The sequence below is a fragment of the Anabrus simplex genome, chromosome 2 (assembly GCF_040414725.1).
Source record: "Anabrus simplex isolate iqAnaSimp1 chromosome 2, ASM4041472v1, whole genome shotgun sequence".
NCBI lineage: Eukaryota > Metazoa > Arthropoda > Insecta > Orthoptera > Tettigoniidae > Anabrus > Anabrus simplex.
In genome coordinates, this window is record NC_090266.1 from 707,353,742 (window position 1) to 707,370,915 (window position 17,174).

The window sequence follows — 17,174 nt, forward strand, 5'->3', positions numbered from 1 at the left end:
AAAAAATTGGGCACAACAGAGGGTGGCAGGGGGAATGCCCGCATGAATCAGTACAGTTACGAATACCGGAATTCACAGCGTAAAGGAAAATGAACTGAATCGTAGAATATGAAAGTAAGCACACTAAGACGACCCTCTGCTGTGCCACATGGATTTATTGCAAACACATTTACTGCTGACACGGTGAGTAAAGGGGAGTAATCGACGGACCTGACGGGAGTGAAGTATGGAAAAGTTTGTAATGTAAATCACAGCAATGCCAGTCTAACTGCCCAGTATTCCTTAACACAACAAGCACTATAGAACAAGATACAATTAACTCGGGGAATGAAGTACACGACTTCCCAACCTTAATATCCTGTAAAAAATGAGCACCGTACGATGTTTTTTTCTTTTTGTGTCGAAATCTCAACTACAAAATTCAAATGTTCATATGAACACTGATGGAGGTTGGGAAGCCTTGTCAAATAGGAAAGTAAATGCACAACAACTTCAGATCATATTTCTCGAAGTTTCATTTGCGATAAGCGACATATTTATTTTTTAAACATACTTTCTTCCCACTTCTAAGTTTCTAACTAGGTAGACATCTGAAATATTACACACCAAACATTCCGTTGCCTTAGTAACCTATTTCCAAAAAGATCCTAACATTCAATTGTCTGCAACAAAAATATTTAATACATTTTGCTAAGAGAGGACTAGGGAAGGCAAACTATTAAGTTGCACGTGTATTTGTGATAGACTACAGACACTAAGAGTTACACATTTTATTTAAACAAATCACCAATATAGGAGCGAACGTAACTGTAGTTAAAGAAACGATACAACTTAGAAGCGACAGGGGTTTCTGAAATGCTTATGCTCAGATTAAAGCCTACAGCAGCGGAATGTGTATGTAATATTGTTTAGATTTAAAATGAGAGTAGCCATCCTACTATTTACCTTTCTCTGTACAACTAAATCTCCAGGCAGCAAAATATTACATATATTTGCGAAACAAAAGAGAGCAATGCAAACGAAATGGCATATATCTAAAATGTAAAGAAGACAATTACAAACTATTTGAAAGAAAATACACAAACAGCATTCCTTCCACCAGCTTGGTCGTAGATGTAGTACTTCGACGAGAGAAAAGTGAAACTAACATGTATTAAGATGAGAGCGCGTGAATATAGGATACGGTCCGGCGCGACCTAATCCTAGGCCTATTCCTTGTACGGGGAACTGCCATTGCCACATCTTCATCCCCGAGAAGTGATCTGGCCCCGGGGCGGTGGGCCGGGGCCTTCCTTGGCCCCAGCCGGCCCCATCTGCAAATTTGGAAATAACCTCACTTAGAAACACATCGGGGCAAACACGCAACAGTTTCTAAATTATAGTTAGGACGATACGGACGGATTCATACCACTGAAACTAAATACTTGTCTGGTGCTCTCCTAAAATCACCACTATCTGTTCCTGGTGAAGTGAATTTTAGTCGAAACAAGGAATTCGCTGTTTAACGGCATTGCAAACAGGCGTAAGTTATTTCATTATAAAATGCTGAACAGTCACTCGTATATTTAATATAACTTCGGCTTATCTCGAGCCGTCGTATTTAATGGACAACTGCCATGTTAAGGCTTATGTCGCAAAATCTAATGAGTGACGAACCTTTTTCACGTGTCACAGGAACAGGTATCTGGCGAGAAAGTACATTCAAGTTTAGGGATAAGCATCTGACAATCTTCAGTTGCAATGATTATGGCTGTATTAGCCGTCGATCCGGAATCCGTATCGCTTATAGCACAAGAAACAAGATATCAATAAAGTTTCAAACGAACCGCTTCCGAAATCAAAAGTAAGAGCAATATGTCAAGAGTGAGTTAGTTAGTAAAGGATTAAATGCATTCAAAAGAACAAAGCGAAAGAGGATGGCCGTGGGGGGGGGGGGGGGAGGGAGGGGGAAGGGGATAGACACACACACACACACACCTCTCTCTCTTTCTCACTCTGTACGGCCGGAATTTGTGATGCGACATTTCTTATCGGGCGCTGAAAACACAAGAAGTAGGGACGAGGCAATCAGGAGCGCTATCGGTGTGCAGACGAATTGCAGGATACGATACCGGTTAGCGCCCGCATCATGAGGGTGAAGTAGGGTGATGGGGTTTTAGGTGTACGACGTGGGGAGCCGTTTCACCGAGATTACCCGGATATACCGAGGGGAAGAAACGCTCGGGACACAATCAAGAAAGGGCTATCCTACAAAAATTGGGAGGAAAGTAGACGTACATGCGAAAGTGAGAGATCAGAAAGAATGAGGTGAGACAGGGCAAACACCATCCCATATTTTTTACCTACGTACAAGAAGTGTTATTAAGATAAATTGAATGCCAACTACCATCTACACAAGGAGCTTGTAGAGGCTCCTTAGGTTATATAGCTCCTAAAAGTTAATAACAACAAACAACGATTCATTACCTCCAAGTGCTTAGAGAATTATGGCAAAATCCTATCGGCTGCATAAAACTAACTCTATTACACAGCAAAGGCAATTCCTTCAGATGCACTCGATTACTGTCGAAATCGCTAGGCCTACCCTCGGTAGTTTTATATTTCAGCAGTGGGGTCTGAAGTTCGAATGTCAGACCTGACGAGATTTTTCAAATTAAAATGAAATTCCGCCATCAAATTGATATTAATCCAAGTGTGAAAATTGCTTTACAATTTGAGCTTGTAGATGGCAGTTTATTTTTAATGAGGGGCGGTGGAAAGTAGATCCCGAAAATGTTATTCGGCACTCGAATAGTTCAACTGAGAAAATATTTATCTTCCCAGGATGAAAACTAACATGGTTTGGTAATATAGCAGAAAAGTACAAGGTTCAAAAGCAGAATGTAGCATATATTTAAGTGGTGTTATCACTACAATGCAATTTCTGACAGTATGCAGGTTTAGCCACTAAAGTAGTTACAACCAAATAACTTCTAATCCTTTGAAGGTATTCACAAGTTGATTTCGTATTCCTAAGTGGCAGTAAAAGGCTCGAAAAATCTGTGCTACATTTTCCCGCGAGATAATTAATAACCGAGATACACCAACTCAATTTTTGAAAAGGAACTCTAGGTACTGACATAAACGTTCAAAATGTTAAGAGTACAAAAATGCACCTTCAAAATCGGACAATTACTTTGAGAAAATAGAAGTGATGATTTAGCCGGCCCCACGGTCTATAGGTATCGTGCCTGCCTCTCACACGCAGCACCCGGGTTCGATTCCCGGCCAGGCCAGATATTTGCAACTTGATTTGAGGGTTGATTCGAGGTCCACTCAGCCCCCGTGATTACAACTGCAGGCCTTCGGGCTGAGCAGCGGTCGCTTCGTAGGCCAAGGTCCATCAGGGCTGTAGCGCCATGGGGGCGGGGAATATGAGGGGATATTTAAGTATAACTATCCTTATTATCTATTTATTTTTGACAGTTAAAACATTTATTTACAATAAGCATTTATAATTAATATAATAATTTCACTATGTATTCATTGAGAATTCTATATAAAAAGATAATATTAGTAATTCACTTAAATGATTATTTACCGGGCGAGTTGGCCGTGCGGTAAGGGGCGCGCAGCTGTGAGCTTGCATCCGGGAGATAATGGGTTCGAGCCCCACTGTCAGCAGCCTTGAAGATGGTTTTCCGTGGTTTCTCATTTTCACACCGAGCTGTACCTTAATTAAGACCACGGCCGCTTCCTTCCCACTTCTAGCCCTTTCCCATCCCATCGTCGCCATAAGACCTATCTGTGTCGGTGAGACGTAAAACCAATAGCAAAAAAATCATTATTACGTGGCGGAAGGCGAATTTTGGCATTAGAATGGAGAAATTAAACCTTCCTTTGTTGCTGCTCCACTATTTGATGTTTTGTTTAGGGCCGGTTATACCACCTACGGGTAAAGTAACGCGTAACTTGCCCTCCGCGTAAAAGGATATATCCGTTCGACCACTCCCGGGTAGCGTTATCAGCAGCATAAATCTTAGTTAACCGGCGCGTTAAATTATCGGCCACTTCGAGGATCAGAAAAAAACCTTTAACCGCCGGTCAAGTCCTGAGGAGCTGAATCTATTAGCTGTATTTTAATAACATACAATTAAAGTAGCTCAGTATGTTGATAAAGAAAAAACAGGATACCGTAACAGTGACAGTTAATGTATTTTAGATTTTTAATCATAAAGCTTCATTTGAGTTGCAACAGTCACATGGCACTCTCGCGTCTACAGTGTCGGTGACACACGCTGCATGGCAATCATTCGCAAAAAAACTCTACAAGGGAACAAAATGTACACTTATTTTGAAATAGTCGCAAATGGGCTTTATGTTAATTATAGTTTTCCCGTTTTGAATCATGAGTTATAACTTTTTATATATGCAAACCCTTATGTCAGCTTTCTCGTAGCGTAATGCTTACGGCGCCCAATTCATGACATGGAGTACACAGGTTCAAGTCCACATTATGCCAGATTTTTTTTAAACTTTATAATCAGTAGTTATATTCAGCTGCATGCCTTTGCTTCATACGTCTCTTTATCAATAATATATTTCACATATTAGGAAAATGCTTTATACATGTGCTACTTAAAAAAGTGATTTTATGATTAAACATTAGAATGAAACAAATTATTATCAATAAAAGGAAGCACGTAGAACTAACACTGAGTTAGCAGCAAACAGAGGATCGTGGAGTCACTTATTTATTTCACAGAAAATTGCAGACAATGCTCAAAGGCAATTCGTGTATGTATAGTGGGTAAGATAAGTATTCATACACTGCATGTGCGGCTTGCCATATATATCTAGTAAAAACACAAATACTTCATGCCCTAGTACATGAATTTTATTTCTTAACGAAGTGTGAAGAACCATCTACGGATAGAAATTATGCAGTATTTACAACAAAACAAAATGAATATAATTTTCTGTTCGCAAAATTAATATTCATACATTTTAAAACGCTGTCTTTAATCACACACAGTTTGACAATTAGTACTTCGTTTGCAATCCTTGGGCATTTGTAACTGCTTGAAGCCGTCGTGCCATGGAGTTTACAAGGTTTGATGTGCATTCGGCATTAATTTTCGACCATTCGTTCTTCAGATATCGATGAAGCGTTCTTTTGAAGAGCATGTCCGTTTCCTTACTCTCCGCCCCAACAATGCCCACAGATTTTCTATGGTACTGAGGTCTGGGAATTGTGGAGGTGTTGGAAGTTGCTAGCGAACATTATACAGCAGTCTTTCTTTAGTTATACGAGCCGTATGCTTGGGATCCTTGTCTTGCAGAAAAACAAACGAATTCTCAAGATTTAATTTCGCAAAAGTGGCCAGCAAATTATCACGGGGTATGCTCACATACACTGTGACAGGCATATTACCCTCAACAACAATCACTTCCCCAACCCCAGCGTAGCCCATGCATCCCCACACCATGACATGACCTCCACCATGCTTGACACTTGGTATAATGTTCTTAGGGTAATACTCTTGATCTGGTTTTACGCCACACATACCTTTGCCCATCAGATCCACAAAGGTTAAACACGCTCTTATCCGAAAATACAATATTTTTTAAAAATATTCCATGGGTTTGTCAAGATATGCGCGAGCGAACTCCACTCTTTTTACCCTATTGCGCTGATTAATGAACTGTTTCTCTCTTGCCGCTCTGCCTTTTAAGCCAGCGTCGTAAATGTAATTCCTTATTGTCTGAGGTGTTACTTCCTTGCCTGTTGCTGTTGCGACGTCTTCAGCAAGCATTCGAGCGCTCACCCCCGAGTTCTTGCGCGCATGTTATACTACCTATCGCAACACTCTGTCCGTTAGAGCTCTAGGACGTCCAGAACTGCGCATATTCGATGTAGATCTTGTTTGTTTGTATTTGTTTACAACATACTGGACAGTAGCATGCGACAAGTTCAGTATTTTGGCTATGTTTCGGTAACTCAAGTCCCTCTTGCCGTAAAGAAACTATTTTTTCTTTCATAACTGTCTTCTACTCAGCCGATCAACGTCCCATTCCTGTAGGCCTACACCCGTAGTTCCAGGCTCTAATACTCACTGTTAACTGGATATTCGATTAATGATTTGTTTTGAGCCGTCAGTCGGCGACGTTTACGTACCATACATGACTACGATGTAGGTACTTGTATGAAAACTTTTTTTGTGTGCCGTTAAACTATACGTTGTCATAAACCAGGGAATATAGTCCGTACAACCCCTGTACGTCACAATTACGTCAAAGTGTAGTGCATCTGTAGTGGTAGGATAAATCTAACTAATTAACTAACCCCATGGCACTACAGCTCTGAAGGGCCTTGGCCTACCAAGCGACCACTGCTCAGCCTGAAGGCCTGCAGATTACGAGGTGTCGTGTGGTCAGCACGACGAATCCTCTCGGCCGTTATTCTTGGCTTTCTAGACCGGGGCGGATATCTCACCGTCAGATAGCTCCACAATTGCAATCACGTAGGCTGAGTGGACCTCGAACCACATCTCGGATCCAGGTAAAAATCCCTGACCTGGCCGGGAATCGAACCCTAGGCCTCCGGGTAAGAGGCAGGCACGCTACCCCTACAGCACGGGGCGGCTGTCACTTACCGTTAATTCCCGTTTACGTACCGTTTGAAACCATATATGTATGAATACTTATCTTACCCACTGTATAAGGAAGCACGTTAAAGACAGGGTTAGAACCAACGACTGGGAACAAAAAAACTTAATCAAAATTAAATAAAAAGACAAAGCCTAATTGAGACTCGAATCTGCGTACCTCCTATTTCGGGGCAAGCGCCTTGACCCCACTACTACAAGAACGTTGGCTTACATGGTGGCTTTTAACTGGCGTGTGAAAATTTAAAAGTTAACATCTCGAGATATAAAGCCCAAATAATTATTGATTTTGAACCTACATAGATTTTTTTCACGAAATCACTGTCCGTAACAATATAGACTCCTCTTGTTTCTTTACAACTGGCTTTACGTCGCACCGACAGAGATAGGTTTTATGGCGACGATGGGATAGGAAAAGGCTAGGTGTGAGAAGGAAGCGGCCGTGGCCTTAATTAAGGTACAGCCCCAGCATTTTCCTGGTACGAAAATGGGAAACCACGGAAAACCATCTTCAGGGCTGCCGACAGTGGGATTCGAACCCACTACCGAATGCAATCTGAAAGCTGCGCGCCCCAAACCGCACGGCCAACTCGCCCGATACTCCTCTTGTTAGGTTTGTTGGTGATAATCCGCTGATGCAGGTACAGGAAAATAAAACTATCGGAATGTGCTTTATACGCCTGACAATAGACTGTACCTCAGTCGAAAGCGAGAAAAACTACGAAAATCAGCCTAGCCAGCCCCGCATATCGGGTCTAGCTCCGGGTAGCTACCTAGTGCTTACGCGGATGTGGTAGCAAGCAAGCCGAAGTACCAGGTGACACACACACACACACACACACACACACACACACACACACACACACACACACACACCTCCCCGCGTAGCTGCCATCTAGTTTACCAGCAGACGGTTGAACCGGCCCTTAGGGACCTGAACGCGGGCCACATCACACAGCGTTCGATAGCGCAAGGATATGCATTACATTCTGGACGTATTGGGACACATGGTTGTTGTTACTGGAGAAGCAGGCAGTTCTATGAAAACTATAAAAGCAAGGAAGGCATATCATTTACGAGACTTTCTACCTGGAGCCTCCGCGGCTAGGGCGGCAGCGCGTCGGCCTCCCACCGCTGGGTTCCGTGATTCAAATCCCGATCACTCCATGTGAGATTTGTGCTGCACAAAGCGGAGGAGGGACAGGTTTTTCCCCGGGTACTCCAGTTTTCCCGGTCATCTTTCATTCCAGCAACACTCTCCAATATCATTTCATTTCATCTGTCAGTCATTAACCATTGCTCCAGAAGTGTGCCACAGGCCTCGGCAGCCGGCACAATTCCTATCCTCGCCGCAAAATGGAGGCTTCATTCCATCCCTGACCCGGTCACTGACTGGAAAACAGGTTGCAGATTTTCATTTCTACCTGGACAATATGTTGCCCAGTAAAAAGCGTGAGTGTCGAAAACGTCTACATTGTACTGCCTAGCCCAACGATATCGAATTAACGCTGTCTGATACGGCTCGCGGTCTGGCGCTCAAATCGAAATTAATATACAGTCATTTCCAAACGTGAGGCAAATGTCCGATTATGAAGATACTTACTGAACTCGTAGCAATTATAACTTTTATGTCAGTTGCATTAATTAGTACAGTTCCATTTTTAATGCAGTTTGTATCGATATCAAGGTTATCAAACATTCCATGGGAAAACGTAGCATAGTTTCTTACGATTATCTTACTACAATTTAAGAGCATGTAAACAGGTCACGGATACCATCAACAAATTAGAAGTTATTTTGGCTGTAACTACTTGAGTAACTAACCTTATACATTCAAGGACAGTACATGTATAATGTTATTTCCATGGGTTTCATCAAGGAAAAACAGAACGATCTAATCGAAGTTCCCTGTCCAGTCATTAGACATGAGTAAGATTTACGAACATAGTCACTGTTATGAAATCAGGCACTGAGAAGGACCAACAGTAATAGGTAAACTTATCCCTTGACTGTCGTGATAGCTGGTTTACGTTTAGTAACCATCTCACTTAATCGAATAATACATGTCATTAGTTGTCAAAAGGCTTTCGCCTCTCCCTGCTTGGCCCTTGGCTCCCCAAACCCAAAGCTGACAGCCAGTGAGGGTCGCAGAACGGAATGAAATGTGAAGGGATGGCTCGCACGTCGCGAGGGAATTATTACAATTATTTTTCTCAAATGAAACTGATAAATGAAATAAGGAACTATACAGAATTTACAACGTGCAGTAAATCACAAGACCTGGACAAATTCAATTAATGCATCTCCATTTCCCATATTCTTTTCTACTTCCACAAGTTCGGCAGAATATATGCAACGGAATACAGTCATATAGTTGAGTTTCAGAGATTGAAATAAACTCTTCCACGACGTTCCCATATGCCTGGCTCCTTGCTTGAATTGTCACCATCGAGGCCTTCGATTCAGAGGAACCTGGGTTCGATTTCCGGCCGGGTCGGAGAATTTGATTGCTTCTGGTTAATTTCCCTCACTCAGGGATTGTGCTTGTGTCTGTCCAAATACACTTCTCTTGACATTTACACAGCGCGCCAAATTAGCAACCACCGCAGGAATACACAACAGTTACCTACTGCATTGTTTTTCTCCTTTCTTTTTTGCTACCAGTATTATATTTTACGTCGGACCAACACAGGCAGACATTATAGTAACGGTAGGGTAGGAAAGGGGTAAAAATGGGAAGAAAGCGACCTTGACCTTAATTAAGGTACAGCACCAGCATTTGTCGGGCGTGATAATGGGAAACCACGGAAAACCACCTTTCGGGCTGCTGACAGTGGGGATCGAAGATACTATCTACCTAATGCAATCTCACATGAATGTGACCCAAACCGCGTAGCCAACTCGCTCGGTATAAGCAACAGTAAATAAATCTTTCAACACAGGGTTCGTCATGGTTAACCCACTTTTCACATAAAGTGGATAATCTGTCTGGGGCCCACTGCCCCTCGTTGGTGGACACTACGTGATAAAGAAAATTACTGTCAATTTAATTCCAAATTCTCATGTGCGTCACAGTTCGTACCCATCGCCCCATCACAGTGTGGGAAAACGCGTGGACGACAACTACATTCACATATGACTCCAATACTGTATATTTTGCGGCTCTTCAGACGCCGGGGACTGAAAGCAGAGTAGTTGAATATTAAATTCGCAAAGAAGATATGTAACTATATAAAGTAACAGCACGAAGGAATATTTAACTGAAATTAAAACATTCTGTAACATAAATTACACAGTTGCTGGCTTTTATATTGTCATCTAATGCGAAATTTTCCACAAGGAATGCAAGATACTAAATGATTAATTATATTTCAACATATGCACATGTACACGTACGTACTGCAACTGTCGGTAAACAAACAGGAGAGTGAACGAATGAAATGTGTAATTTTACGCGGTTTAACGCCCCTTCAACTACTACCGGTATTAAGAAACACCAGAATGTTGCCTTGGAAAGTGGTTATTCAACGTGCAATGAATTTATTGATAGATCTGACGCATATATGCACTCTTCAAAGCAACAACCTTCGACAACGGAGCGCACAATACCTCAATTAATTTAATGGGTGTTAAAGAGTGTGGAATACTAAATACTGTACGTCGCCCCACAAGACGAAAAATTCCAAACCTTACTGTAGACTACATAATAAAAAGAGCCCATTATATTAAACTGCGTCCGATTTCTATAACTAAACGAAATGCGGTACATTGCAGAACATGCATACCGGACTTATCCGAGAATATACTTTTTGTTCAGGAAAGATTTTGCAAAATATGCCATGGATGCCTACAATCGTTGTTTCACATTTAAATCTTTCTAAAATTCAATAACTGAATATACGCTGTAAAATCTATGTTGAATTGGGTACTATTTACTATAAGAAAGAAAATCGAAATAATGTGTTCACTTTAATGAGTTAGGCAAATTAAGGAGAGATTTTTTCCCCAGTTATTTGAGAATCCATTAACATCATGCTTCCAAAGACTCGTGATGGAAAGAGGTACAAATTCCGATCTTGTTGGTTAGCGGAGTTCCCACCAAGTAGATAATCTGTCACTCATGCATTGTTGCGAAGATTTAGAAATTTTTTATTATGGTGTGGCCTCTACTTTTGTGGCTTATCTGCTTGACAGTCACATCTGTCATACATGAAATACATTGCGTGCGTTTATGTAAATCTACATTTATGAGGTGAAGCAGGAAGATGGTACCCTTAGGGTAGGAATGCAACTTACAATTTTCGCGGTCGAGATTTGAAACAGATCTAACAACGAACCCATGCTCAGTCCAATTATACACTCTAGCAGAGCAAAGCAGAGCTACCGCCGTACGTGTCATGAAGACCCTTGGAGGAGTGGAAGGTAAAGGAGTAACCTCGGCACTAACAAGTAAGTAGGATATAGTGGTTAGTTTTATGCAGGGCCACCTTTGCCCCGAAAGAATTAACCCGGAACTCATTTTTGGTGTATGCTGAATGAACCTCAGAGCCATGTGCACCTCCAAAAGTGGCAATTTCATTCCTTAAATTTTTCGCCCTCCTGCCGGGGAATCGAAACCATGTTCTTTCGGAAGAACCGAGCACGCTTTTACCGCTTCAGCTAGACAGCCCTGTACGTACATACTCTGCATTCGAAAATTATTCATTTTGATACACAAACCCATGAAATGGCAGCACGTCTTTCTTCATGAAAAAGGTTTAGGGCTCGTGATGAGACCACTGTAATAGACATGTGTGTAAAATTTGACTGATTGCGTCGATTTCGTATCTGTACTGGAATATATTTATTACCAAGGAAGCATTAGGAAGGAGCCGGCCGTAGCCTACTTGTTACGTGCCACTGGACGTTCCCATCGGGCTAACGAGGAAAGCCAATGAGAGCAAAATAAAAAAATAAAAAAGCTTCCGGAAAAAGGAGTTTCGCGGTGCAAGAGGTTCGTTAAGAACTTAATTTTCGTAGTAAGCAAACAATGTAATCACTATAGCCAGTATTTTTAATTTTTTAAATAACAATAACACAAATTTAATTTAAGAATTCCTAGTAGAACTCTCATCAACGTTAACTGAAAAAAACATTGTTATTGCACGTTTTAGATTGAATTTTTACATATTTGGCCGTCAGGTCCATGCCATTGTGTTGCGGAAACTGGGATCCGAGGTAGTGTATGCATCCATTCGGGTGTAAGACTGCGTGAAAGGTGACTCGGGACTTGCAATGTAGTACCGTTTACCGGTAGTTATACACGAAAGGCCTGGATAAAGAGATATACTAATACATTCAGATCATAAGTCTAATACAGTAACGTCTCTTAACACAATTACCAACTTTTTTTTGCTAGTTGCTTTACGTCGTACCGACACAGATATGTCTTATGGCGACGATGGGACAGGGCAGGGCTAGGAGTGGGAAGGAAGCGGCCGTGGCCTTAATTAGGGTACAGCCCCAGCATTTGCCTGGTGTGAAAATGGGAAACTACAGAAATCCATTTTCAGGACTGCCGACAGTGGGGTTCCAACCTACTATCTCCCGAATACTGGATACTGGCCGCACTTAAGCGACCAATTATCAACTAGACACGTTGTACGCTCAATAAAGAAACAAGTAATGTTCTTTTGATCAATGAACCTGTTAACCGGGTGAACCACGAATCACGTAGTTTCAGTTGGATTAACCACTGCCGTATCATGATAAAGTAAGGAGTAACGGGCGAAGGTAGTTAAGTTGAAAACCAATGCACAAATGAGAAAGTCCTAAAAGTCCAATCTAAATTAATCAGTGAGACAAAATTAATTAATAGGTTAAATGTGCTCAATTACGAGTAGCTAACCGACAGGTAACTTCGGGTGTTAATTCAATAAAAGCGTAATCAATGCTGATTTATTGGTGCCATTAGTACTCTACGAACACCACGGTCAATTGCCCAGGTACTTTAATATCTTACAATGGCATCTGATATGCGATGAAGCGGCCGTGGCCTTAATTAAGGTACAGTCCCAGCACTTGTCGGGTGTGAAAATGGGAAATCACGGAAAATCATCTTCAGGGCTGCTAACAGTGGGGTTCGGACCCACTATCTCCCAGATACACGCTCACAACTGCGCGCCCCTAACCACACGGTCAACTCGCCCGGTGATGATGATTCGTTATAAGTCCCACTAATTACTTTTACAGTTTTCGGAGACGCAAAAGTTTGTCCTGCAGTTCTGACATGCCAGTAAATCTACAGACACGAACCGGTTTATTTGAGCATCTCCAAATACCGCCGGATTGAGTCGGAGTCGAACCCGTCAACTTGGGCTCCGAAGGCCAGCGCTGTATTGTCTGGGCCACTAAACGCAGCGTCTGCAAACTGACTCAAAGATTATAATTCAGTCCTCCAGCACTTCACAAAGGTATCATACATCATGTTGTCAGCCAAGAGTGTCCTCGTGCCAATGCCAGCATGAGAGTTGTACAAAAAAATCGATCTAACACATAAGGACGTGTTGTTAGCTTCAGCAATATCTTATGTTCAACTTGATCGTCATCTATTGAAAACTGTCTGTTATCTAGCCTTAATTGTAAGAAAATTGTCTGCTGGACAATTCGGAATTAGTGTGTGTACTTCTGGGGCGTAAGGGCGACTAACTGTATCCTTCCGTAATGAAATTGGTTAACCTGGGGAAGGCCTGAGAGGTGCTTAATATACTTCAAACAGTACAAATGGCTGTAACGAGAGCAGGTTATTCCCCAAACATATTTCCACTACCATGTGATGTTGACAATTTTCTTCGTTCATTCCCAAGTACGAAAATTAAAACACTGCTCAGTCATCGTTATTATCTATTACTCAATCTAGTCCTGTAATGAAACATATGCTATTTATTTAAAGTTGAGAAATATCAATAATGAGACAAGCAGAAGAAATTTTACGTATGTACTGTAATAACGTCCAGTTTTCTGTTCCAGTCCATGGTATGGTATATCAAAATGTTTGAAGTTAAATGTGAGCTTCTGGCGCCTTGTCTTAAGGGTACGAGTGTTCGCGTGATCTACATACATACATTATCATTATAGACTGTTACGCCTTTCAGCGTTCAGTCTGCAAGCCTCTGTGAATTTACTAAACGTCGCCACAATCCTCGATTTGCAACTAGTGTTGTGGCTTCATTTAGTTCTATACCTCTTATCTTTAAATCGTTAGAAACCGAGTCTAACCATCGTCGTCTTGGTCTACCTCTACTTCTTTTACCCTCCATAGCAGAGTCCATTATTCTCCAAGGTAACCTATCCTCCTCCATTCGCTTCACATGACCCCACCACCGAAGCCGGTTTATGCGTACAGCTTCATCCATCGAGTTCATTCCTAAATTAGCCTTTATATCCTCATTCCGAGTACCCTCCTGCCATTGTTCCCACCTGTTTGTCCCAGCAATCATTCTTGCTACTTTCATGTATGTTACTTCTAACTTATGAATAAGGTATCCTGAGTCCACCCAGCTTTCGCTCCCGTAAAGCAAAGTTGGTCTGAAAACAGACCGATGTAAAGATAGGTTCGTCTGGGAGCTGACTTCCTTCGTACAGAATACTGCTGATCGCAACTGCGAGCTCACTGCATTAGCTTTACGACACCTTGATTCAATCTCACTCACTATGTTACCATCCTGGGAGAACACACAACCTAAATACTTGAAATTATCGACCTGTTCTAGCTTTGTATCACCGATCTGACATTCAATTCTGTTGAATTTCTTACCTACTGACATCAATTTAGTCTTCGAGAGGCTAATTTTCATACCATACTCATTGCACCTATTTTCTAGTTCCAAGATATTAGACTGTAGGCTTTCGGCACAATCTGCCATTAAGACCAAATCGTCAGCATAGGCCAGACTGCTTACTACATTTCCACCTAACTGAATCCCTCCCTGCCATTTTATACCTTTCAGCAGATGATCCATGTAAACTACGAACAGCAAAGGTGAAAGATTACAGCCTTGTCTAACCCCTGTAAGTACCCTGAACAGAGAGCTCGTTCTACCATCAATTCTCACAGGAGCCCAATTGTCAATATAAATGTCTTTGATTGCTTTTAATAATCTGCCTTTAATTCCATAGTCCCCCAGTATGGCGAACATCTTTTCCCTCGGTACCCTGTCATATGCTTTCTCTAGATCTATAAAACATAAACACAACTGCCTATTCCTCTCGTAGCATTTTTCAATTACCTGGCGCAAACTGAAAATCTGATCCTAACAGCCTCTCTGTGGTCTGAAACCACACTGGTTTTCATCCAGCTTCCTCTCAACGACTGATCGCACCCTCCCTTTCAAGATGCCCGTGAATACTTTGCCTGGTATACTAATCAATGAGATACCTCGATAGTTGTTGCAATCCTTCCTGTTCCCTTGCTTATAGATAGGTGCAATTACTGCTTTTGCCCAATCTGAAGGTACCTTACCAACACTCCATGCTAATTTTACTACTCTATGAAGCCATTTCATCCCTGCCTTCCCACTATATTTCACCATTTCAGGTCTAATTTCATCTATTCCTGCTGCTTTATGACAATGGAGTTTCGCGTGATCTACTAGTAAAATATTTTAGCCGGGCTGAGTGGCTCAGACTGTTGAGGAGCAGGCCTTCTGACCCAACAGCGCAGGTTCGATTATGGCTCACTCCGGTGGTATTTGAAGGTGCTTAAACATGTCAGCCTCGTGTCGGTAGATTTATTGGCACGTTAAAGAACATCTGCGGGATTAAATTCCGGCTACTCGGCGTCTCGAAAATCGTAAAAGTAGTTAGAGGGACGTAAAGCCAATAACATTATTATTATTATTATTATTATTATTATTATTATTATTAAAGTATTTTAGTTCATTAAACGAGTATAATTCCGTTTATCAACTTCAGATAAGTCCACCTTCAAAACATTGAGAAAACAACCAGACTGAAAGGGAAAACGCACAATAATTCTTTCGTGACAGCTTCTAAGAACAACTCGAAAACAGATGATTAAAAATACACAACGTGAACATTTCATGAGTTCTGAAAAGCTTTTATTATTAATATATCATCATCATGTCTATAATGTTAGAACAATCTTACATAAAATACTGTAAAGGCACAATTACTTTACAGGCACATAGGAAAGTTTATGAATCAGATATGGTGTTTTATGTTTGACATAAATAAAGGTGGAATCAAGATATCTTTCATAATGTACAAGGTTTTTATTTGCTAGTTGCTTTACGTCGCACCGACACAGTTAGGTCTTATGGCGACGATGGGACAGGAAAGGGCTAGGAGTGGGAAGGAAGCGGCCGTGGCCTTAATTAAGGTACAGCCCCAGCATTTGCCTGGCGTGAAAATGGGAAACCATGGAAAACTATTTTCAGGGCTGCCGACAGTGGGGTTCGAACCTACTATCTCCCGAATACTGGATACTGGCCGCACTTAAGCGACTGCAGCTATCGAGCTCGGTAAACGTAGAAGGAAGAGACATGAAAGTATCGAGAATGATCCCCGGTATAAACAGGTGGGAACAATGGCAGAAGGGTACACGGAATCAGCAGATACAGGCTAAGTTAGGAATGAACTCGATTAATGAAGCTGTACGCATAAACAGGCTTCGGTGGTGAGATCATGTCAGACGAATGGAGGAGGATAGGTTGCCTAGGAGAATAAATGACTCAGTCATGGAGGGTAAGAGAAGAAGGGGGAGACCAAAACGACGATGGTTAGACTCAGTTTATTTAAATATAAGAGGTATAGAAATAAATGAATGCCACGGAACTAGTTATAAACAAAGGATTATGGCGGCGTAACAGTCTACAATGAAGATGTATGTGTGTGTGTTAATCGTTAAGAGGCTAGCTTATCTCATTCTCACAACCACGTTCCCAGTAGTGGAAGAGGTAAATACCACTTTTTTTTTGCTAGGGGCTTTACGTCGCACCGGCACAGATAGGTCTTATGGCGACGATGGGATAGGAAAGGCCTAGGAGTTGGAAGGAAGCGGCCGTGGCCTTAATTACGGTACAGCCCCAGCATTTGCCTGGTGTGAAAATGGGAAACCACGGAAAACCATCTTCAGGGCTGCCGATAGTGGGATTCGAACCTACTATCTCCCGGATGCAAGCTCACAGCCGCGCGCCTCTACGCGCACGGCCAACTCGCCCGGTGTAAATACTTCTATCGGCATTGAAACTACGAATCACCGGACTAGATACGAATATTTTATCTGTATTGATAAAAGCGAGTTTCACTTTTAAAACAACTACTTTAGCGTTATTACTTGAATCGATTTGTGAATGTTTAATTTATACGGCTATTCAGCGCTCAAATAGGGGAACTGTGTTCCATTTTATTTTAAACACTGTGCGATTGGACACGTGAGCATTAACTGGATCAGGAGCCCACACTAACTAAATACTGTATATACATATGTGTCGCAAGCTTAACAGGTCTTTCTATTTATCGGTGTTA

General features: G+C 41.7%; 1 protein-coding gene across 3 annotated transcripts in view; it reads right to left on the minus strand.

Moving 5' to 3' along the window:
* Window positions 1–491: 491 nt before the first annotated feature.
* Window positions 492–17,174, minus strand: part of LOC136863053 (E3 ubiquitin-protein ligase RNF220) — a 252,399-nt gene continuing 235,716 nt past the window's right edge. For all 3 annotated transcript variants that reach the window (XM_067139380.2, XM_067139381.2, XM_067139379.2), the window contains one exon: window positions 492–1,313. In XM_067139380.2, the coding sequence (XP_066995481.2) occupies window positions 1,144–1,313 (170 nt within the window). In that variant the 3' untranslated portion in view covers window positions 492–1,143. The remainder of the gene's footprint in view (window positions 1,314–17,174) is intronic.